Genomic DNA, 25,549 nt, shown 5'->3' with positions numbered 1-25,549 from the left:
TGTGTCAGATACTCACATCAATGAAGAAAAGAGACAAAAACCTTTGCCAACATGGTACTTGTATTGGGGTGACACAACATAAATAGTGACTATAATAAATAAACCAAACAAAGTATATTAGAAGGTGATAGGTTATATAGAAAAAGGCTAAGGGGAATTGGGAGTGGTGTTGAGGGAAACACAGGTTGTTATTTTAGACAGCATGGCTGGGTAAGCCCCCTTGATAAGATACTATTACAGCAAAGACTTAATGTGAGGGAGTTAGTGAGCTGAGTATGTGGGGAAAGAGAATTGCTATCAGAGAAGAGTCAGTGCAAAGCCCCTAAGCAGGGAGTGTGTCTGGTATATTCAGGAAACACAAGGAGGTCAGCAAGGCTGGAGAAGGGAGAGCAAAAAGGGTAAGAAGGAGGGTTGGAATCCAGACATTATAGGGTTAAGTAGGAAGAGATGATCATGATAGACCATGGTAAGGACCATACAATTCACTCATTTAAAGTGTACAATGAAATGACTTTTAGTGTTCACAGAGTTGTGCATCCATCACCGCAGTCAAATTTAGAACATTTTCATCACTCCATGATGAAACCCAGTACCCATGAGCAGTCACTTGCTTTGCTCCTCTTCCCTCTCCATGGTAATCAATCTCTAATTCACTTTGTTTTCTATGAGTTTGCCTGTTGTGAACATTTCTTACAAGTGCATTTTGTGATTGGCTTCTTTCACTTAGCATCGTGTTTTCTTTTTATATATATATAAATTTATTTACTTTAATTGGAGGCTAATTACTTTACAATATTGTATTGGTTTTGCCATACATTAACATGAATCCACCACGGGTGTATATGTGTTCCCCATCCCTCTGGGTCATCCCAGTGCACCAGCCCTGAGCATCCTATATCATGTATTGAACCTGGACTGGTGATTCATTTCACATATGATAACATACATGTTTCAATGCCATTCTCCCAAATCATCCCACCCTCGCCCTCTCCCACAGAGTCCAAAAGACTGTTCTATACATCTGTGTCTCTTTTGCTGTCTCGCATAGAGGGTTATCGTTACTATCTTTCTAAGTTCCATATATATGCGTTAGTATACTGTATTGATGTTTTTCTTTCTGGCTTACTTCACTTAGTATAATAGGCTCCAGTTTCATCCACCTCATTAGAACTGACTCCAATGTATTCTTTTCAATGGCTGAATAATACTCCATTGTGTATATGTACCACAGCTTTCTTATCCATTCGTCTAGCATCGTTTGGTAATATAACTCCAGTACTTTGGCCTCCTCATGCAAAGAGTTGACTCACTGGAAAAGACTCTGATGCTGGGAGGGATTGGGGGCAGGAGGAAAAGGGGATGACAGAGGATGAGATGGCTGGATGGCATCACCTACTCAATGGATGTGAGTTTGAGTGAGCTCCGGGAGATAGTGATGGACAGGGAGTCCTGGCGTGCTGCGATTCATGGGGTTGCAAAGAGTCAGACACGACTGAACAACTGAACTGAACTGATCAGTACTTCATTTGTTTTTATTGTTAAGTAATATTCCATTGTATGGATATACCACATTTTGTTCATTCATTCATTGGTCAGTGAATTCATTACTCAGTATTTAGGTTGTTTCCACTTTTCCAGGGTGCTTCTCTGGTGGCTCAGGTAAAGAATCCACCTGCCAATGCAGGAGATGTGGGTTAAATCCCTGAGTTGGGAAGATCCCCTGGAGAAGGAAATGGCAGGCCAGTATTCCTGCCTGGAAAATCCATTGACAGAGGAGCCTAGGAGGCTACAGTCTTGGGGTCGCAAAAGAGTAGGACATGATTTAGCAGCAGAACATGCATGCGCTTTTTCAGATATTTTCCACATGAAAAATGCTACTCAGAAGATTTCTATAAAGTTTTTTTTATAGTGGTATGTTTTAATTATCTTGGTATAGATCTGGGAATGAGATTGATGGGTGATACGGTATTCTATATTTAACATTTTGGGGAACTGTTAAAAGTGTTTGGAAAGTGGCTACAGTGATCAATGCAAAGAAATAGAGGAAAAGAACAGAATAGGAAAGACTAGAGATCTCTTCAAGAAAATTAGAGATACCAAGGGAATATTTCATGCAAAGATGGGCTTGATAAAGGACACAAATGGTGAGGACCTAACAGAAGCAGAAGATATTAAGAAGAGGTGGCAAGAATACACAGAAAAACTGTATAAAAAAGATCTTCACGACCCAGATGATCACAATGGTGTGATCACTCATCTAAAGCCAGACATCCTGGAATGTGAAGTCAAGTGGGCCTTATGAAGCATCACTACAAACAAAGCTAGTGGAGGTGATGGAATTCCAGTTGAGCTATTTCAAATCCTGAAAGATGATGCTGTGAAAGTGCTGCACCCAATATGCCAGCAAATTTGGACAACTCAGCAGTGGCCACAGGACTGGAAAAGGTCAGTTTTCATTCCAATCCCAAAGAAAGACAATGCCAAAGAATGCTCAAACTACCACACAATTGCACTCATCTCATATGCTAGTAAAGTCATGCTCAAAATTCTCCAAGCCAGACTTTAGCAATACATGAACTGTGGACTTCCAGATGTTCAAGCTGGTTTTAGAAAAGGCAGAGGAACCATAGATTAACTTGCCAACATCTGCTGGATCATGGAAAAAGCAAGAGACTTCCAGAAAAACATCTATTTCTGCTTTATTGACTATGCCAAAGCCTTTGACTGTGTGGATCACAATAAACTGTGGAAAATGCTGAAAGAGATGGGAATACCAGACCACCTAACCTGCCTCTTGAGAAATCTGTATGCAGGTCAGGAAGCAACAGTTAGAGCAGGACATGGAACAACAGACTGGTTCCAAATAGGAAAAGGAGTCCATCAAGGCTGTATATTGTCACCCTGCTTATTTAACTTATATGCAGAGTACACCATGAGAAACGCTGGACTGGAAGAAACACAAGCTGGAATCAAGATTGCTGGGAGAAATATCAATAACCTCAGATATGCAGATGACACCACCCTTATGGCAGAAAGTGAAGAGGAACTCAAAAGCCTCTTGATGAAAGTGAAAGAGGAGAGTGAAAAAGTTGGCTTAAAGCTAAACATTCAGAAAATGAAGATCATGGCATCTGGTCCCATCACTTCATGGGAAACAGATGGGGAAACAGTGGAAACAGTGTCAGACTTTATTTTTTGGGGCTCCACAATCTCTGCAGTTGGTGACTGCAGCCATTCTTTTCTTACTCCTTGGAAGAAAAGTTATGAGCAACCTAGATAACATATTCAAAAGCAGAGACATTACTTTGCCGACTAAGGTCCGTCTAGTCAAGGCTCTGGTTTTCCTTGTGGTCATGTATGGATGTGAGAGTTGGACTGTGAAGAAGGCTGCACGCTGAAGAATTGATGCTTTTGAACTATGGTGTTGGAGAAGACCCTTGAGAGTCCCTTGGACTGCAAGGAGATCCAACCAGTCCATTCTGAAGGAGATCAGCCCTGGGTGTTCTTTGGAAGGAATGATGCTAAAGCTGAAACTCCAGTACTTTGGCCACCTCATGTGAAGAGTTGACTCATTGGAAAAGACTCTGATGCTGGGAGGGATTGAGGGCAGGAGGAGAAGGAGATGACCGAGGATGAGATGGCTGGATGGCATCACTGACTCAATGGACATGAATTTGGGTGAACTCTGGGAGTTGGTGATGGACAGGGAGGCCTGGCGTGCTGCGATTCATGGGGTCACAAGGAGTCAGACATGACTGAGCGACTGAACTGAACTGAACACTACTTGGAATGAGAGTTCTACCACCAATGTACAAAGGGTCCCTGACTTAGGATTGTTCAACTTACAGTTTTTCAACTTTACAATGGTACAAAAGCAATAAATATTGTAGCAGAAATGGTACTTTGAATTTTGAGTTTTGATTTTTTTTTTTTCCCCTGGGCTAGCAACTTTCATGATGTTGGGCGTCAGCAGCAAGCTACAGCTTCCTGGCAGCCCCATCATCATGGGGGTAAACAACTGACAGACTTACAATTCTGTACCTATACGACCATTCTGTTTTTCACTTTCAGTACAGTATTCAATAAATCACTTGAAACATTCAACATTGTATTATAAAATAGATTTTGTCTTAGATAATTTTGCCCAAATATAGCTAGTGTAAATGTTCTGAGCATGTTTAAGGTAGGCTAGACTAAGCTATGATGATCTACATGTTAGCTGTATTAAATGCATTTTCAACTTAGGATATTTTCAACTCGATGGATTTATCAGGAAGCAACCCCACTGTAAGTTGAAGAAGATCTGTAAAGGAGTCCAAATTCTTCTTCTTCTTTTTTTTTTAACTATCTTAATGACTGTAAAGTGATAGCTCAATGTGTTGTTTTTTTCTCAGTGTGGTTTTGATTTGCATTTTCCTAATAGACTAATGATGTTGAGCAGTTTTTCATGTGCCTATTAGTCATTTGTGTATCTTCTTTGAAGAAGTATCTTTTCAAATCCTTTGCCCATTTTAAATTGGATTATCTGTCTTTTCATTGTTGAAGGATGAGTTTTTTACATTGTCTGGATACAACTTTATCAGACATGATTTGCAGGTAACTTCTCCTGTTTTGTAAATTGTCTTTTACTTTCTTGATGGTTCCTTTGAAATACAACATTTTAAAATGTTGATGAAAACCAGTTTATTTTTTTTTTCTTTTGTTATTTGTGCTATTGGAGTCATGGACTAGCAAATCACTGATTAAGACAAGGTGAAATAGGAAAACTTAGTCCTATTTTTTTTCCAAGCAATTTATACTTTTGGCTGTTACACTGAGGTCCCTGACCCATCTTGAGTTAATTTTTATGTATGGTGAGAAGTAGGGGCCCAGCATCGTTCTTTTGCGTATAGATATGTGTCTGTGGATATTCAGTTGTCCTAGCATTATTTGTTGAAGAGACTATTCTTTCCAAACTCTCACTTCTTTCCACTGATCTATCAGTTCAGTTCAGTTCAGTCGCTCAGTCATGTCTGACTCTTTGCAACTTCATGGACTGCAGCATGCCAGGTCTCCCTGTCCATCGCCAACTCCCGGAGTCCACTCTACCTCACATCCATCAAGTCAGTGATGCCATCCAACCATCTCATCCTCTGTCGTCCCCTTCTCCTTCTGCCCTCAATCTTTCCCAGCATCAGGGTCTTTTCCATGGAATCAGTTCTTCTCATCAGGTGGCTGAATTATTGGAGTTTCAGCTTTAGCATCAGTCCTTCCAATGAATGCTCAGGACTGATTTCCTTTAGGATGGACTGGTTGGATCTCCTTGCAGTCCAAGGGACTCTCGAGTCTTCTCCAACATCATAGTTCAAAAGCACTTCTCCAGTACCATAGTTCAGTTCTTCAGCACTCAGCTTTCTTTATAGTCCAACTCACATCCATACATGACTACTGGAAAAACCATAGCTTTGACTAGATGGACCTTTGTTGGCAAAGTAATGTCTCTGCTGTTCAATATGCTGTCTAGGTTGGTCATGTTTTTCCTCCAAGGAGCAAGCAAATTTTAATTTCATGGCTGCAGTCACCGTCCACAGTGATGTTCTATGTTTATACTAGTACTACATTTTCTAAATTAGTATAGTACTACATTGATTGATTTTGGGGTGTTAGGGCAAGCTTGCATTTCTAGGATAAATCCCACTTGATTATGTTGTGTAATGCTTCATGTATGTTGCTGGATTTAATTTGCTAGTGTTTTGTTGAGGGCTTTTGCATCTGTATTCATGTCCTTGGTCTATAGTTTATTTTGTTATGATACCTTTGCCTGGTTTTGGTTTCAATGTAATACAAGTCTCCTAGAATGAGGAAGTGTGCCTTCTTCTCTTATTTTTTTGGAAGAGATTGTGAAGAATTGATATTAATTTTTTAAATGTTTATAGGAATTCACTAGTGAAATCCGCTCTCTACCCACCACTGAGGGTTCATTTTGTTATTGTTGCTGTGTCTGCTCATTGACTTTTCTGCAGCAAATCTGTAAACTCCAACTTCACAGTCCTGTGTGGTCACTACAGTCTCTGCTGGGTTAGCTTAGTGTTCAGGTAACGATTGAGCTTGTTGTTGTTATTGTTTAGTCATGTCCAACTCATTGTGACCCCAAGGACTGTAGCCTGCCAGGTTCCTCTGTCCATGGGACTTCCCAGGATGGATTGGGTTGCCATTTCCTTCTCCAGGGGATCTCCCGACCCAGAGATTTAAAAATGTGTCTCCTGCATTGACAGGCAGATTCTTTACCACTGAGCCCACCGATGATTGAGCAGAAATGTCTAAATGCTTTGATCCGCATGTGCACAGCCTTGCCAGAGGCCCAGGAGCATGTCAGATCTTTTCAAAGCCCTCCATAAGCAAATCATTTCCCAGTTTTTCTCCATAAGATTTTTTAGCCAGCATCTTGTTTTTCTCCTTCTGGTATCAGCCTCTCAGGCAGCAGTAATATTAAGTCATTGCTGGTGATTATTTCCGAAACATGTCCCAGGGAGAGGACTTTTCCAACTGAGTGAACTCTAAATCAGGTCAAGTAATCACCAGCCCTGCAAATGAGGGGCTTTTCTCCATTTTCCAAATGGGCAGCTGTCCGGCTGAATAGTGACAATTCTCTGGGGTTGGGTCTATATGAGGAGCTCCAGACCTCGACTTTCCCTACCATTGGCTGCTAGGCTGCTGTTTTCATGACCACGCAGACACGGGGAGAGACTGATGGGGATCAGGCAAGTTAAAATGCCACCAGGCTCTCTGTTCTTACTGAGACTGTGGTTTTTTTCTTAATTATTCTTCAGATGATTGCAAGCCTTTGGTTAATTTTCAAGAGTTTTATAAAAGTTGACTTTGACTGTTTTTGCTTGTGTCTCATTGTTTTTATGGAGGAGCAGATTTTCAGAGGTTGTTACTCTGCTGTTTTAGCAGTCCTTGAAGGAAATGGCAATCTACTCCAGCACTCTTGCTTAGAAAATCCCATGGACAGAGGAGCCTGATAGGCTACAGTCCATGGGGTCGCAAAGAGTTGGACACGACTGAGCGACTTCACTTTCACATTCACTTTCCACCTTTTCTAAGCACCAGAAAAGTTTTCATTTTATTTTATTCAAGACCAAGTGTAGTTAGATTTGCAAGCCTTTTGTCTATTTTCACAAGCTGAACACACCCATGTACAGGTTACATGGTTAATTTGTGTTGATCTTTATTCCCCTTTCCATTTACTTAACCATCCCTTTCCCAAGATAACCTGTTTTTAAATTCAATATAATTTAGTACATACTCTTTTACGTCTGGCTTCTTTCATTCAACATTATGTTTATGAGATTCATTCATGTTGTTAAATGTAATTTAGTCTTCCCCATTGCTGTAGTATTCCCTTGAGTGAGTATACCACAATATATGCATTCTATGTAGGTGGACATTTGGATCACCTACAATACAGGGCTATTACAGTACATTCTTGCACGTATATTTTTGTGAACATATGTAAACATTTCTGTTAAGGTATATACATAGAAATGGAATACCTGGGTCATATGTCATATGAATGCTGAGTATTAATGGATACAGTCAGCATTCAAAGGCGGTGGAACAGTGTTTACATTCCCACAGCATGGTATAAAGGGCTTCCTTGGTGACTCAGAAGGTAAAACATCTGCCTACAATGCAGGAGACCAGGCTTCAATCCCTGGGCCAGAAAGATTCCTTGGAGAAGGGAATGGCAACCCACTCTAGTGTTCTGCCTAAAGAATCCCGTGGACCGAGGAGCCTGGCAGGCTACAGTCCATGGGGTTGCAAAGAATCAGACACAACTGAGCAACTTTCACTTCACTTCAGCACAGTATAAGAGTTGTTTACTCAATATCCTGACCATACTTGATAGTATTTTGGGTTTTTCAGCTTAATTATTCTGGTGAGTGTGTAGTGGTATCACTAATTTGCACTTAGAACATTTGGTCGGTTTTCATAAGGTGATGCTGCTTTCTTCTTATCAATTTGTAAGCGTTCTGTACATATTCTGTATACCAATGTATTCTGTTTGCAAACATCTCTTCTCACTCTGTGACGTGCCCTTTTTTCCTCTTTTTAAAAAGTAATTTTTATTTATTTATTTTATTTTTGGCTGTGCTGGGTCTTCATTGCTGCCTGTGGGCTTTCTCTGGTTGCAGCGAGTAGGGACTACTCTTCATTGCAGTGTGCTGGCTTCTCACTGCAGTGGCTTCTCTTGTTGCATGTCCCCTGCATTGACAGGTTGATTCCCAACCACTGAACCACCAGGGAAGTCCCTTTTCCCCTCTTTAATGGTTCAGGAGACTTTGGCATCAGGTGAAGAAGGACAGGGAGTGATCCCTGAGAGATGGGAGACAATGGCTCCAATTTACTGCCTGGAAAGAATTCCCAAGCAAAGCACCCAGTGTGAAAGTGTTAGTTGCTCAGTTGTGTCTGATTCTTTGCAACCCCATGGACTGTAGCCAGCCATGCTCCTCTGTCTATGGAATTCTTCAGGCGAGAATACTGGAGTGGGTTGCCATTTTCTTCTCCAGGGGATCTTCCTAACCCAGTGATCGAACCTGGGTCTCCTGCATTGCAGGCAGATTCTTTACTATCTGAGCCACCAGGGACGCCCCTTTTAATAGTGGTATTTGATAAAAATATGTTATTAATTTTAATGTAGTTTCAATTATCAAGATTTTTGCTCTCTGTTTAGTGCTTTTCAGATCCTATTAAAAATTCATACTGACCAAAGGAAATTAAAGATGCAATCAACTGGTTTATTTTTTCTACAAATTTTTTTAAATGTTTAGGCAAAAAATTTTAGCCAACCCTGAAGAATACCAGTGTTTCCTCATGAGCATATTTTAAAGATGCTTGTCCTCTTTCATTCACAAAAGCACCAGCAAAGAATCAAGTCTTATACAGCTGTATTCCAGAATAGTTTTTTTCCTTCCTATCAAGCCCAGCAGTTCCACTGAGTACATTTCTTAGACCATTTGTTTGTAATCCCCGTCTGCTGTTTTCAGAGATAAAGGGGCCCATTAGAGTTGAAGTTCTCTCACTTTCTGCTCTCCACTGTTATCCCACAAGATAGACCCTCATCTGTATTTATTTCTCTTCCTCATGTTTCAGTGGAAGGTGTAGGTTTATCCCACCTTAAAAAAACAAACACAATTTTTGTTCTCAATCCCTACCACTTACCTTTGTTTCTATCCTCCTTAAAAAAGAAATGTCTTACACATGTGATAAAATTGCATTGAACTAAATATAGCCACACAATGAGTGCATGTAATACTGGTGAAATCTCAATAGGGTGGATGGATTGTATCAAATTCTGTTTCCTGGTTGTGAGGTTGTACTGTATTTATGCAAGGTGTTGCCTTTGGGGGAAACTGAGTGAAGCGTATACTGGATCTCTCAGTAGTATAATTTCTTACAACTAGAAGTGAATCTATAATTATCTCAGCTTAAAAAGTTAAAAGATTCTTTCTGAAATTTCTATAATAATAATGACTGAATCGCAAGCTGGAATCAAGATTGCTGGGAGAAATAACAACCTCAGATATGCAGATAACACCACCCTAATGACAGAAAATGAAGAGGAACTAAAGAGCCTCTTGATGAGGTGAAAGAGGAGACTAAAAAAACAACTGGTTTGAAACTCAACGTTCAAAAAACTAAGATCAAGGCATATGGTGCCATCATTTCATGGCAAATAGAAGGAGAAAAAGTAAAAGCAGTAACAGATTTTATTTTCTTGGGCTCCAAAATCACTGCAGATGGTGACTGCAGCCATTAAATTAAAAGATGCTTGCTTCTTGAAAGAAAAGCTATGACAAACCTAGACAGTGTATTAAAAAGCAGACATCACTTGGCCAACAAAGGTCTGTATAGTCAAAGCTGTGGTTTTTCCAGTAGTCATGTAAGGATGTGAGAGTTGGACCATAAAGAAGGCTGAGCGCCAAAGAATTGATGCTTTATAATTGTGGTGCTAGAGAAGACTCTTGAGAGTCACTTGGATAGCAAGGAGATCAAACCAGTCAATCCTGAAGGAATTCAACTCTGAATATTCATTGAAAGGACTGATGCTGAAACTGAAGCTCCAATACTTTGGCCACCTGATGCAAAAAGCTGACTCATTGGAAAAGACCCTGATGCCAGGAAAGATTGAAGGCAAAAGGAGAAGAGGGCAGCAGAAGATGAGACGGTTAGATAGCATCACTGAACCAATGGACATGAATTTGAGCAAACTTCTGGAGATGGTAAATGACAGGAAAGCCTGCCATGCTGCAGTCCATGGGGTCACAAAGAGTCAGAGACCACTTAGTGACTGAACAAGAACAGCAATCATTTATTGAGTGCTTACGGTATGCTAGGTACTCTACCAAGCACTGTCAGGTGAATACTGTTGTTAATCTCATTTTATACATGGTAAAACTGAGGCACAGAGAGGTTAAGTCATTTATACAGGGTTACCCAGCTAATGAGTGGCAGAATTAGCATTCAGAAACCATGGCCTAACCTCAGAGAGAGAACTCTTATGAGCTCTGCTCTATTACCTTTTTTCTCTTGTTCCATACTTAATGGATACTACTTTGACATTTCATATTTTCACAGGTGTTTGCCATACATTTTGTTTAGTTACTCTTTTTTAAGTTAATTTTTACTGGCATATAGTTGCTCTACATATACACTATTGATACCATATACAAAATGAGTAACAAATGATAACATACTGTGTAGCACAAGGAGCTCTACTTAATGCTTTACTTGTACATCTGTCTTTACATGCTGCCTCCTAGTCACATTTCAACCACCGCTTTCTATTTCAGCATTCATCCCAGTCCCTCCCCTGAAACTGCTTTTGGCCGGATTACCAAGGGATTCTTTTTGGTCCTAACCATTCTTTCTGCAGCCTTTGTTACTGTCATACATTCAACAGATATTTATTGAGCACCTATAGTTCACCTCAGATATGCAGATGATACCACCCTTATGGCAGAAAGTGAAGAGGAACAGAAAAGCCTCTTGATGAAAGTGAAACTGGAGAGTGAAAAAGTTGGCCTAAAGCTCCACATTCAGAAAACGAAGATCATGGCATCCGGTCCCATCACTTCACGGGAAATAGATGGGGAAACAGTAGAAACAGTGTCAGACTTTATTTTTTTGGGCTCCAAAATCACTGCAGATGGTGATTGCAGCCATGAAATTAAAAGATGCTTACTCCTTGGAAGGAAAGTTATGAGCAACCTAGATAGTATATTCAAAAGCAGAGACATTACTTTGCCGACTAAGGTCCATCTAGTCAAGGCTCTGGTTTTTCCTGTGGTCCTGTATGGATGTGAGAGTTGGACTGTGAAGAAGGTTGAGTGCCGAAGAATTGATACTTTTGAACTGTGGTGTTGGAGAAGACCCTCGAGAGTCCCTTGGACTGCAAGGAGATCCAACCAGTCCATTCTGAAGGAGATCAGCCCTGGTATTTCTTTGGAAGGAATGATGCTAAAGCTGAAACTCCAATACTCTGGCCACCTCATGTGAAGAGTTGACTCATTGGAAAAGACTCTGATGCTGGGAGGGATCAGGGGCAGGAGAAGGGGACGACAGAGGATGAGATAGCTGGATGGTATTACTGACTCGATGGATGTGAGTCTGAGTGAACTCCGGGAGTTGGTGATGGACAGGGAGGCCTGGCGTGCTGCTATTCATGGGGTCACAAAGAGTCGGACACGACTGAGCGACTGAACTGAACTGATAGTGTACCAGATTCTTGTTTTACAGCAGTGGACAGGGTAGGCAAAATGACTGTAACTGCAGAATACATGTCTTTACTTGTTATGATTAAGAGGTCAGAAATCTTAAATCACTGCTGATTTGTTTGTGGATCGTCAGCAGACCACTTTATTGTTCCGTGTTTTTGTTTTTCTGTGGCTGAAACAGGTTATATTTTTATTTTGTTTGTGATTTCACAACATAAGTCAGAATGTACTATATTTAATACCATTTTCACTTTCTCCAGATAGAAATCTGATCACTTCCAAGCCGTAGCCATGAATATGAATAAATGAAGAGAGCCAAATCCTAAAGTATAGTACCCTTCTATGTACTTATTAATAATAAATTATGAAAATTATTTGCCTTTGACCAAAAAGTCTTACTGTATTTCTATATAAGAATAATTGAATTAATTTTATGCCACATTATTTGGAATCACCAGGAAAATCTCTGCAGAGTATTCAATAGATCTCATTCCATATACCCAAATATAAAGCTACTCCAAGGAAAATACTTGACTTTATAGAGACGTCACAGTAGCTGTTTGCATATCACCAAAGCTGAGCTTTTGAGCCCTAGTTGAAGGAAAGGGATCATCTTGTCTCTTTCCACATGTACATGGTTATTTTCTGTGTTTTTATTCCTTTCTTAATTCAGTAAAGAAGAAAAAAAAAATCTCTCCTAGTTTTTCATGTCAAAAAACAGCTCTTATTTTATTAGTTCAAGTGGGAATGTTTTTTGCTGGTGACTGGAAGCGACTATAATCCTCTTGCTTCCAGCCAGGGTTCCTGTTTCTGTCTGATAGCTGTTTGTTTACAGCAGCAGTTAGCAATTTGCATGGACAATGCTGTCAAAGTCACTGCCCTCAATGAACCCCAAATGCCTCTTGGAAGAAAAGATGACAGATTCAGCCCAGCAACTCGCAAAACTTTAAAAGTGATTCCTTGTCAAACATGTGAAAAACAACTCTTCCCTCTCCATGACTTGAGGGAAAAAAAAAAAGAGAGAAACTATCTTATGCCAGATGGCGATTCCTTGCGAGTAAAATAGGCCTGGGCTGATTCAGCTTCATTCCTTTATGTTCCATTTGCAAAACCCACAGAGAACACATTTGGGGCCACTTTCCAGAGCTGGCAATAGTCTCTGCTTTTTAAGGAAATCAGATGGGCACACACACAAAGCCACAATGGATGAAGGGCTCAGAATCCCCAGGGTCCTGAAAAGGGATGCATAGGCCTTAAATTCTCGGTGACCAGTTAGTACCTGGCTCAGACCCAAGAATCATCCCAATTGTTGCCAGATTTTGTGACTTGATTTAATTTGGTTAAAACAGAAACAAATTGGGAGAAGGTTATATTTTCTTGTTGATTAAACCTCTTCTTTAAAAAAAAAAAAGAGGGAAAAATAGAAACTATAAAAACACGCTTTCAGATGATAAATTGACTCCTAAATTTCAAACTACTCTGGGTCTAAAGGACTCAATCTTTAATTTTCAGTCCAGTACCATTTTTTGCATGTAAGATAGTACAGCTGCTTTCATATATTTAGAGGATTGGACCAATGTGTATGCATATTTGTGTGTGTGCATGGGTATGTCTTCTCTTTGGCTTTTTTTTTTTTTAACATATAATTGACTTATTATATTAGTTTCAGGTATACAGCATAGTGATTCCATATTTTTATAGATTATACCGCATACAAAGTTATTATAAAATCCTGACTAGATCCTCTGTGCTGAAATAGATGGTTCAGGACATAGTGAAGTCCCCTCACTGAAGATGCTGAAGCAATGTCTGGTCAGCTGCTGTCTAGGGATGTTGTGAAGAAGATTGAAATACTAGACTAGTAATGGTATTGGGTAGTTTTTAAGATGTCTTCTGCATCTAAAATTCTATGCATTATGAATTAACTCCCTTGATTTTTTAAATTAACATGATCTGAGATATTTTAGTCGAGGTAATACCTATTGTCCATTTTGTTTTGCCTTATATGCAAGATGATATTGACCACCTTTGTTAATGTTCTATTTTATTTCTTCAGGTGTCTGAACACACACAATTAAGTTGGATGCTTACCTGCATGGTCAGATTACCTCGATTACAACATTTACACCAGTGGAAGGTAAATGCCAGTGATCTGATTAATAAACAGAAAGAAGTTCAGTCCCCACTGCAGCTGTTTTTCCCCTCTCTGTTTATTTTTGTGTTAGGCTCTGGGAATCCTGAGTTTTCTGGCTTGCTATGCACTAGTGGCTAACAAGACCAGTATCTTTAACCTCATTGCCTTAGGGTATGAAACAGAAAATAGAAGGATTCTCCAAGATTCTTTCAAACTAAAAAACTGGTTACCAATATCCAGCTTATTCATTATTTGATTTTATCTGTGCGTGGTCAGTCCTTAGTGACCATTAGATAGACTTGGTAAGACTTTGAATGTGCCACATTCTAAGTAACCATTTCTGGACTACTAGACCCTGAGGTTGCCTCCACCAGAATTAACTGGTCGTTAAGGCCTGAAGGTTATCATTGTGGGGAGAAGAGACTACATATTTTATTCCATATTTAAATAAATTGAGTCTAAGCAACAGTTCAAACTCACAGAAAAATTAAGTCTATTCTTTTTCTAAGAAGTTCAACTGAGAAATATAAATTGGGTAATTCATAGTATTCCCATGGAATTTTGCAATTGGATCACATCTGAAGGTATGTAGCCCTCTAGGACATCAACACTAATTTTAGTATCAAGCTTCTTCCTAGCATATTTTCAGGGCCACTGATTTCCTTAAAAGCTTGTTCAGAAGGCTTCACACACAGAGAGAAACAGAGCTTTAAACTGGCAGTACCTGAATAAGGCATACTGATGGTGCTGTAGAATCATTACCTGCCCGGAGTTAGAAACAAAATTGATAATGACTCTATCATATGTTGGCTTGTGGCAAGATTTTCCCATTTTATCTTAATATGGTAATGCTAAACTGAACACTTTTAAAACTGAAATACTTTTAAAAGAACTGATTTAGTGGGAAATGCTCCCGCTTTAAAATAGTGTCTAAAGATCTCCTGGTAACACGTTGCCAGTGAATGCATTCTGAATAAGTCTTCCACTAGTCTGTGATTTCTTATTTGTGGGGAAAATATGAATTTCAAAGCTAGTCTTATCTTGGAGCTTGGAAACTGCCTTCAAGGGTCATTCTTTCATTAACAAATACTGATGATGCCTTTTGCTAGTCTCATAGCACGCTAAGTGCTGGAGAAATCATAGTTGCCAAGATGGATGGATGCAGAGCCTTTCATGAGGTTTGTAGTGTATTTTGGAACAGATTCTCAGGTGGCACTAGTGGTAAAGAACCTGCCTGCCAGTGCAGGAGACTTAAGAGATGTGGGTTCGATCCCTGTGTCAGGAACATCCCCAGGAGGAGAGCATGATGATCCACTCTGGTCTTCTTGCCTGGAGAATCCCATGGAGAGAAGTGGTAGGCTGTCCATAGTGTTGCACAGAGTTGGGCACGACTGATGCGACTTAGCATGCATGCACAGTTAAACAAAAAAATCAGAGTATGAAAAGTTTTAAGAGGACAAGGTTCCGGTTCTATGGGAAGATCTAAGAACCCCTAGCTTGGTTTTGATTGGCAGTGAGGGGCAAAACAGTGGGGTAGAAGTATAGGATCAGGGCTGCTGAGGTCAGGGTTATTTAGAGGATTGATGAGATGACACAGGTGTGAGGCATCTGGGGCCCATAATAGGCATCCAATAAATATTAGAACTCCCCACATCTCCCCACTTCCTTTGTAGTTTCAAGGTCTAGTATTCTAATATAAAAAGACTATAAATCTAATACAGTAGCAATTTTTAAAAGTTGGGTTCTTTTCTCATTTGTTTGTTTCCAAATTAAATTTTTGTTAGAATTACCTGATAATCAGTGCAAACTGGCCTCTATCATGGACATTATAATAAGGAGATGTACTGAAGGAATTATATGGTCAACTTTCAAAGTTCCTATGAACGGCCTATAGCAGTAGTAGTGCTGTAAACCAGAAACTGGGCTTCCCTGGTGGTTCAGTGGTAAAGAATCCTCCTGCCAATGCAGGAGACGCGGGTTTGATCCCTGGGTTGGGAAGGTCCCCTGGAGAAGGAAATAGCAACCCCCTCCAATATTCTTGCCTTGGAAATCCCATAGACAAAGGAGCCTGGCTGGCTACAGTCCATAGGGTCACAGAAGAGTTGGACATGACTTAGAGCTAAGCAACAAAAACAAGCCAAAAATTGCTGGAAGTAACCAGAAAAGCCTGTAACTAAATTATGGAACATTAAGATGACTAAAGGGAGAAACTGTTGTATTCAGATCCAGCCTCAAGGTATGTCTGCACTTTGGTTTAGGAAGCCTGAGTTGTGAGGGCATGTGTGAGCTTGATTCTTGGAATCATGCAAGTTTATAAACTGAGTTGTTCATTTCATTCAGGAATCACTGGATTTCAGAGAAGTAATTCATATTAGATAAACAAAACTTATTTACACACCAAAATATCAATTTAACGTGCATGCTTAGTTGTGTCTAACTCTTTGTGACCCCATGGACTGTAGCCCACCAGGATCCTCTTTCCATGGAATTCTCCAGGCAAGAATACTGGAGTGGCTTTCCATTTCCTCCTCCAGGGGATCTTCCTGACCCAGGAATCGAACCCATGTCTCTCGTCTCCTGCATTGGCCAACCAATTCTTTACTACTGTGCCTCATGGGAAGCCCCATTTATCAGTTTACAGATATGATATACCTAGACCTTGGAAGAGTTACCAGTGAACTGCACACAATAGTCCCTGCTAATAAGCAACTCTACCCAGAAAGCCAAATTTCCTGTAGCAAGGGGGTTAGTACCACTAGGGCTGATGTTCAGGGTGCGCATACCAGTAGTTTATAGTCAGCACCCAGGACTCACCAGTTGTTAAATATTTCTAATATCACCTCCGGTGTTTCCATTAGCTTCCCTGTTAAGGAAATATTTTGGTTTATACAACCTGTACTGTTCATTGGAATTACTTTACTCTCACTGCTTTCCCACCTAACGATCATGACAGATCATTAGAATTGGTAAGATGAAAATTTCTCTTAGTTTCATTATTTTTTAACGCCATGATTTTTGGGGTTTTATTTTAATGTGATGTTAAGGGGGCATTACAGTTTTGTCAATAGCACAGTATGAGACTTCTGGAAAGGTTCCACAAACAGTTTGATGTTAACTAATGTAATGTCATGATATTTTCCGACCTTCCCCGTGAAATCTGGAATTTATCTGATTTGGAGTCTAGAAAATCTTAGACCTTTATTTTAATAAAATGGAAAAGAAATAGTGGTAGTGCAGGATCACTTCAAGGGACAGTGGGGACATGAATATTCACCTTATTCCTGCCTAAGCCGGAAATGTGGAGACAAGCCAGCCAGAAGACGGCCAGATTTGCTAGAAGGGACTGAGTCAGGATGTTGTTACAGGTGGCTTCAGATCACTCTCGGTGTGCTCTTAAGATTTCTTAATTTAGCACTATAATTAGGTTCATGTCAGATTTCTTTTCGCCCTACAGGCAAAGACTGCCAAGGAGAAGCAGAGTGGAACCATGGGGCTGCTCACATACCCAGTGCTCCAGGCAGCTGACATTCTGCTGTACAAGTAAGGAGCAGAGTTCACCCCAGCCCTAAATGTAGTCGCGCTGACAAGAGAGTGTCACCTGGCTCTAAAAGATTTGGTTAACGGGGAAGAATGGTTACAGCAAGAGGCAGGCACACGAATCTATTTGCATCTACTCCCCAGTAATAATGCTAAATCAAACCAGTCAGTCCTAAATGAAATCAACCCTGAATAGTCTTTGGAAGGACTGATGCTGAAACTGAAGCTCCAATACTTTGGCCACCTCATTGGAAAAGATCCTGATGCTGGGAAAGACTGAGGGCAGGAGGAGAAGGGGATGACAGAGGATGAGACGGTCAGTTGGCATCACCAACTCACCAACTCAATGGACATAAGTTTGAGCAAATTCTGGGAAATAGTGAAGGAAAGAGAAACCTGGTGTTTTGCAGTCCATGAGGTCGCAAAGAGTCAGAGACGACTGAGCAACTGAACAACAACAAATAGAAGTATGTTTAAATGTGAAACTAATAATTTTAAGAAGTAGCATTTAAGTAGCACTTACTATGGGTTGCAAACAGTCATAAGTAATTTACATACCTTAACCCATTTAATCCTCACAACAGCCTTTAGAATCTGTACTATCAGCATCCTCATTTTACAGATGTGGAAACCAAAGCACAGAGTGGTTAGTAACTTGCCTGGGGTCAGGTGATAGCAAGGCCTGGACCTAGGATTTGAGTCTATAAAGTTTACTTACAGAGTCTGTGTTCTTAACACTATGGGATATAGTGTTCCCTAATAATAATTTCACTTCAAGAGTTTTAAATATTGATTTCTCAGATAATCTAGCCTCCTAAGAAATGCTATTCCATAGCACTTGCTACAGCCATGGAAATGCTCTCTATCTGCTCTAAGACCAGAGCCACCAGTCACGGGTGGCTGTTAACGCTTGAAATGTTGACAGGAACTGAACTTCAACTTTAATTTTAGTTGATTAAAGAGCTGCCTGTGTCTAGTGGCTACTGTATTGGACCGGAGAGCAAGTTTTTCAACATCCTATAAGGTGCCCTCACTTTTCTTGAATCCACAATCTATAAATCAGCTACTGCTGCCACTTACAGGTCTCAAGACTATACAACCAGAGGATGCCAATGCCTTGCACTCTCTGTAGGACTGGCCAGGGCTTCTGACCCCATTCCTCTTCCAGTTCTTCCCTGCTAACCCCATATCACCTCCCTTGACACTTATTTGGCCATTTAGAGATAAAGCCTCCCGGTCAGCAGGCACTCATAGCCAAGCATTGTTATAGTGAAAGCTTCTGAGGAAAAAGATTAATTTGATGAGTGTTTTTTACTCCTTTCCCCTAAAGCCCTGATCCCCATAAAAGTGCCTCTTCTGTGGGAAAACTGGAATTCTTTGCATGTAAATGTGATAATAGCATGGAGATGATAGTGTATGTTCCTTGTGAAATGACCCCAGAGCCCTTGTGCAATGATGGTGGAAACAGCCAGAAAAATAGTTGCTCAGCTTTACATATAAGGAATGTCCATTAGTACATACAAGCTGTCTTCATTTCAGTAAATTTAACTTTGATTCACGTTATGATTATGTGTCTGTTTGCTATTTTAACTTGAATGCTGGGCCCCTGATAGCATTTATTATTTATCATAAGTAACTTTTGACTTATCCTGGGAAATCTAGAACATTTTTCTCCAGAAGCAGCAAATGAAAGTCCAAGAAGGATCTAATAATATAGTTTCCCACTGAAGTAGCATATTTACTTAGAAAGGTTCTACAAAGAACCTTGATTTTGTTACCTGTAAAGAAGAGACAAATCTTTAATAATGAAACACGTCCCTTGTCTATGCTTGATGGTGATATCTCTGACTGTGACAGTCTTATGTCTAGTTCCATTTTCAAGGGCTACTTCTACATAGAACCAGAGGCTGATTTTTCAGCCCCAGGATTTGGAAGCACAGCAGATTTCTTTACCAGTTCAAGAGCTCTCATGGGAGAGTCCTCTGAACCCAGGGCTATGAACAAAAAGCGAACTTGAACAAGAACGATTGACCTTTTTGCGATACCATGGAACAGAGAGTGGGAGGGAACTCTAAAGGGCCTCTTCTCCAAATCCCTTGCTCTACCAATGTGGCCCAGGCAGGCTAAATCTGTCCAAAGCTGTGGACCCAGACAATGGACAGAGGAGGCTCGGGATGTGATCATGGCCTCCTGAGGCCAGTGCTCACCCTCCTTAGGGAGCCAGTCATAAGTTATGTTAGGAGGCAAGATCATCACATGAATAACCAAAGCAGTATGAGATCATCTATACCAAAGTGATGATGAATTTGTTTTCATCAGTTACTCAAAAATGCAATCGGCAGAATGATAAAAATCCTGCAGTTTCTTTCATCTCTAAAGTGGGTTAATGGTACACAGCTCTGCGTAAATTGATGGCACCTAGTATATACTCAATACAGAGATTTTAAGAGTACAAACAACAATTTAAAAGACTGACATTGGCAAAAGTAGCTCCTTAACATCCTCAAATTTATCATATCATCTGCCTTTCTTTCAACCCAAGTGTGAGGTTGAGAATGTCCTCTTTTCTTACATAAAACGATAGTTATTTCAGATGTAGCAGGTAAACACCAAGAGCTTTCCAGCAGCTTCCTGTCTGTCTCACTCTGCCCAACGTCAGCAGGTTCTCACAACTGGTTAAGACTTAAGAATTAGTAGTTCTTTTCCACCCTCAATTATTCCCCTGTAGCCAAAAAAAAAAAAAAATCCCATACTACAAATATTCCTCTTTTAACTCTTCCTGATCTATTTAGTGGTTAGAATATTCACTAAGAATGCCATCAGATTCCTTCATTTTTCCTGTTTTCTGAGAGGAAAATTACAGTGGCAGATTTTTGCCTATTCCTATCAGGATTCTGCTATATTAATTTGTTAAACAAAAAGTATTTCTCCATAAAACTAGGAACTGGAACTTCCGGGGTGGTCCAGTGGTTAAGACTCTGTGCTCCCCATTCAGGGGGGCCTGGGTTCAATCCCTGGTCAAGGAACTGGTACCCACATCCCACAACCAAGAGTTTGCATGCCACAACTGAAAGACCTCGCATGTCCCAATGAAGATCGAAGATCTTGCGTGACACAACTAAGATCCAGGGTAGCTAAAATAAATAAATAAACTTATTTTTTAATCCAAGGTGATTGTCTATATTCAAGATGATTGTCTCCTACCTTAGCCTAGAAACTATCTACCTGTAATGCCACAATCGGATCAAAGATGTGGAGCTAGTAACTGTGTGCTCCTTTTCTGTCCTGTCTGGTCTCAGGCCAGACATCCTCCTGCTGCCAGCCACGCATGCTCCAGCCCACAGACTCTGTTCCTTTGGACTTTTTTCTCCTGCCGTCTTCCTTCAGACTAGTCCCAGGAGTACTGTTGCCACACTGTGCACATCCCCCATTTCCTGGGCATATGTGTCCTTTGGGCCCCTGCAAAGTGTGCAGACAGGTACAGTAAACTCAGCTCTGTTTACTACAGCATTTACTCTGCTGACATACATTTCTCATCTGTCTTACTGTGCTTCTTTCCAAAGTTTAGAAAATCCCAATTGCTTGGTAATAAGTAGCAGAGGCAGAACTCAACCAGGTCTGATTTTTAGCCTGTACCATTGTTTTCCCTACAACACAGCTCAAGCACTTGGGGTATTCTGTGTTTGAGATATTTTTGAATTTTAAAAAATATGATAACTAGAATGTTTATGAATATATACATTATAAATATAGATAAATACCAAAAAAACACAAAAATATATACCAAAAAATTCCTATTTTTTTTCTCACGAGCAAATCTATATGTGGCCCCTCATAATATGTTGACGTGCAGAGCTATTACAGATTTCATGTTTCTTTTGTCAAAATCAGCATTAGGATGAGTGGCCCATGATGGGCTAGAAAACAATCATGAGGGAAGGCAGTGGAAGAGGGGCTTTCCAGATAACTGTATGAAAGATTTATGTAAGTGTTTTGGCAGAACTCAGTAAGGAACCCAAGAATGGAGATTTTGAGACTATCTTAAGCTTGAGAAAGTGAAGTGAAAGTGTTAGCTGCTCAGCTCAGTTCAGTCGCTCAGTCGTGTCTGACTTTTTGTGACCCCATGAATCGCAGCACGCCAGGCCTCCCTGTCCATCACCAACTCCCGGAGTTCACCCAAATTCATGTCCATCGAGTCAGTGATGCCATCCAGCCATCTCATCCTCTGTCGTCCCCTTCTCATCCTGCCCCCAATCCCTCCCAGCATTAAAGTCTTCTCCAATGAGTCAACTCTTCGCATGAGGTGGCCAAAGTACTGGAGTTTCAGCTTTAGCATCATTCCTTCCAAAGAACACCCAGGGCTGATTTCCTTTAGAATGGACTGGTTGGATCTTGCAGTCCAAGGGACTCTCAAGAGTCTTCTCCAACACCACAGTTCAAAAGCATCAATTCTTCTGTGTTCAGCCTTCTTCACAGTCCAACTCTCACATCCATACATGACCACAGGAAAAATCAGAGCCTTGACTAGATGGACCTTAGTCAGCAAAGTAATGTCTCTGCTTTTGAATATGTTATCTAGGTTGCTCATAACTTTTCTTCCAAGGAGTAAGCGTCTTTTAATTTCATGGCTGCAATCACCATCTGCAATGAGTTTGGAGCCCCCCAAAATAAAGTCTGACACTGTTTCCACTGTTTCCCCATCTATTTCCCATGGAGTGATAGGACCGGATGCCATGCTTTTTGTTTTCTGAATGTTGAGCTTTAAGCCAACTTTTTCACTCTCCTCTTTCACTTTCATCAAGAGGCTTTTGAGTTCTTCTTCACTTTCTGCCATAAGGGTGGTATCATCTGCATATCTGAGGTTATTGATATTTCTCCCAGCAATCTTGATTCCAGATTGTGCTTCTTCCAGCCCAGTGTTTCTCATGATGTACTCTGCATAGAAGTTAAATAAGCAGGGTGACAATATACAGCCTTGACATACACTTTTCTCTGTTTGGAACCAGTCTATTGTTCCATGTCCAGTTCTAACTGTTGCTTCCTGACCTGCATATAGGTTTCTCAAGAGGCAGGTCAGGTGGTCTGGTATTTCCATCTCTTTCAGCATTTTCCACAGTTGATTGTGATCCACACAGTCAAAGGCTTTGGCATAGTCAATAAAGCAGAAATAGATGTGTTTCTGGAACTCTCTTGCTTGTTCCATGATCCAGCGGATGTTGGCAATTTGATCTCTGGTTCCTCTGCCTTTTCTAAAACCAGCTTGAACATCTGGAAGTTCACAGTTCACATATTGCTGAAGCCTGGCTTGGAGAATTTTGAGCATGACTTTACTAGCATGTGAGATGAGTGCAATTGTGTGGTAGTTTGAGCATTCTTTGGCATTGCCTTTCTTTGGAATTGGAATGAAAACTGACCTTTTCCAGTCCTGTGGCCACTGCTGAGTTTTCCAAATTTGCTGGCATATTGAGTATAGCACTTTCATAGCATCCTCTTTCAGGATTTGAAATAGCTCAACTGGAATTCCATCACCTCCACTAGCTTTGTTCGTAGTGATGCTTTGTAAGGCCCACTTGACTTCACATTCCAGGATGTCTGGCTCTAGATGAGTGATCACACCAAGCTGCTCAGTCATGTTCAACTCTTTGTGACCTCATGGGCTGTAGCCTTCCAGGCTCCTCTGTCCGTGAGATTTCCCAGGCAAGAATTCTGGAGTAGGTTGCCATTTCCTTCTCCATGGGATCTTCCCGACCCAGGGATCAAACCCTCGTCTCATGCATTGGCAGGCAGATTCTTTACCACTGGGCCACCTGGGAAGCCCCAGACAATACAGTATATTCTTCTAAAAGGAGGGGGAAGGTATTTGTGCACTTTTAAGAACAGAGTGAAATGATCTGATTTATACTTTTAAAAGAGAATTGATTAAAAGGATGAGTCGTAGGGGCTCAGCCAAGGTCGGTAGGCTACTAAGAGGCTCTTTCATTAGTCTGTTTAGAGCACGAAGGTGGCAGTGAAGATGAAGAGAAGAGGCAAATTTAAAAGATTCTAGGACATAAGATGGCTAAGACTTCATAATGGATTGGATGTGTATGAGAAAACGCCATCAGGGATGTCCCCAGGTTTCTGACTTATACAGCAGGATTGATGATGGTGTTGCCATTCACTGAGCTAGGGAATGCTGTAGAAGGACTAGCCAGAAGAATTTATAACTTCACGTGGTGTTTTCTCTTCTCTTGAAAGCTTTAACTCCCTAGAAGTTAAAACCTTCTTTATGTCTCGCATAGTCCTGATACCAGGCCTTGCACATCATAGATCGTCAATAAATAATTGCTAAATTAAGGAGTCATTACCGGTGGTGGTGATTTCATCCCTTATGAAAGGACAAGCAGCACCGAACCCCTATTCTAGCCAGGTTGGTTAAAGGCAGCAGCGCTGAAAATGCACAAATACAGCCAAAGAAGTAGGGGAAAAAAAAAAAGGAACAAATTTCTGTGAGCCGATACATGTGAGCTATGATTATTCATCTAGACACTAATTCTGCCTGAGAGGTGGGGTGGATCCCAAGTGAATGTAGATGCAACAAGGAACTAAGCAAAAGAAACATGGTTTAGTCGCCAAAGATCAGACGCATTGTTGTGTGACAGAAGTTATAACAATCAAAATTATGAAAGACTTTTGCTTTATGTTGTGTCTAAGAAAGTACAGTCAGGGTAAGGAAAAAAAAAGAAAATGGGAAAAAGAGAAGACATTAATATGGAGATCATTATGTAGGGTATAAATTTTAAAAGAACAGCACTAAATTATTTGAAGTGAAAGGAAGACTGTGAGGAGAGAGGTTGAAAATGTGAAGAGAATAAGCCCCATAAGTGAGCAGAATCAAAGACAGGCTGAATTAATGTAAAGTGTAAACTCAATGGATGCGAAGGAAGGGCCAAGATAAATTATAGGAGGTGAAAGGAGCAGAGGGAGGAAAGACTAGAAACAAACAAACTAAAGTCAGATGAAAAAGCCAAGTGGAGCAATCGGTCCAGGTGAAAAAAATTAAAAAAAATTTTAATCCCTTTTTGTAAAAGCAAAACCTCTCAGGATTGTTAGCACAGAGCAAGGATCCGACAGAAGGCAAAGACTTATGCAGAGTCATTATGAAAACTAAATGTGTTTTCTGTTTAGTTTGGTTGCTTTGTGAATCTGGAACCATTTTGACATGTGGAAATATTCATTTTGATGTGCTTAAAGTGTATTGATTATGGTAATTGTTTTTTCTGTGTTAGTTGCAGTCCATTGTGATTTCCTATGGGCTACTGTAATTGCTTTTTAACCTACCCCGTTGGCTAATTTGGTTTGGGGCAGTCAAGATGACCTCTGCATGTCAGCCTTACTATAATTACAAGACAGGAGTGCAAAGTCCAGTCACAGAAGAGAAATTTAGGAAGGTGTGCTGAGGACATGTAGACCTCAGAGAAGAGCATGTACAGGGTTGTGGATACTGCGGGAAACATGAAAAAGAAGATTTTTGTTTTTATTTCTCATCAAGTCAGTAACCTTCTGCTCCAGGCTGTGTGAAAGGAGATCACGGGACACGATTTTGTAGAATTTCCTAAATAAATCTACTGACCTTCGAAGAAGAGAAATGACCTCCTGACCCTTTGTCATGGCCCCTGGATTCTCCCTTTCCCTTCATTATCCTGTCCCTATTTTCCTTAAATTCAATAAGACTCCTCAGAAGTCCCATATCATACCATTCATATTTGGGGACTACCTAATCAGATATATGAACTGTCAGTTTGTAATATGTTTTCTACCCAAATCAGGATTGCTGCCCAGGTCTGTGGCTGTCTCTGGGATTCTATGTTGATGTTTATGTTTGTGGTATGAGTCTGCTATCAAAAAGGAAAATGGTCCCAGTTTGAAAAAAGTCACACCATACCACACATCAAGGTCCCAATATTGTCATTCTTATATCATTTTGTCCTTCACGCTGTCAGATATCAGTGAGTTTACATTATACTAATAGCCCGTGTATATTGAGCTCTTACTATCAAGAACTATGCTTGGTTAGCTTATCTAATCTTTGAAACAACAGTAAGAGGTCAGCACCATTATGATCCTCATTTTACAGCGG

At 40.4% G+C, this 25,549-nt stretch overlaps 1 protein-coding gene across 6 annotated transcripts in view; it reads left to right on the top strand.

Annotated features, from left to right (window-relative positions):
• Positions 1-25,549, top strand: part of WARS2 (tryptophanyl tRNA synthetase 2, mitochondrial) — a 96,374-nt gene that overhangs the window by 59,625 nt on the left and 11,200 nt on the right. For 4 of the 6 annotated variants that reach the window (XM_069602321.1, XM_069602339.1, XM_069602329.1 and 1 more), the window contains 2 exons: positions 13,816-13,896; positions 17,348-17,433. In XM_069602321.1, the coding sequence (XP_069458422.1) occupies positions 13,816-13,896; positions 17,348-17,433 (167 nt within the window). The remainder of the gene's footprint in view (positions 1-13,815; positions 13,897-17,347; positions 17,434-25,549) is intronic. The other 2 variants (XM_069602346.1, XM_069602357.1) reach the window with 1 other exon arrangement.

This window comes from Ovis canadensis, chromosome 1 (assembly GCF_042477335.2).
Source record: "Ovis canadensis isolate MfBH-ARS-UI-01 breed Bighorn chromosome 1, ARS-UI_OviCan_v2, whole genome shotgun sequence".
NCBI lineage: Eukaryota > Metazoa > Chordata > Mammalia > Artiodactyla > Bovidae > Ovis > Ovis canadensis.
Note: the sequence above shows the minus strand (reverse complement) of the source record. Positions and strands in the feature narration are given on the sequence as shown.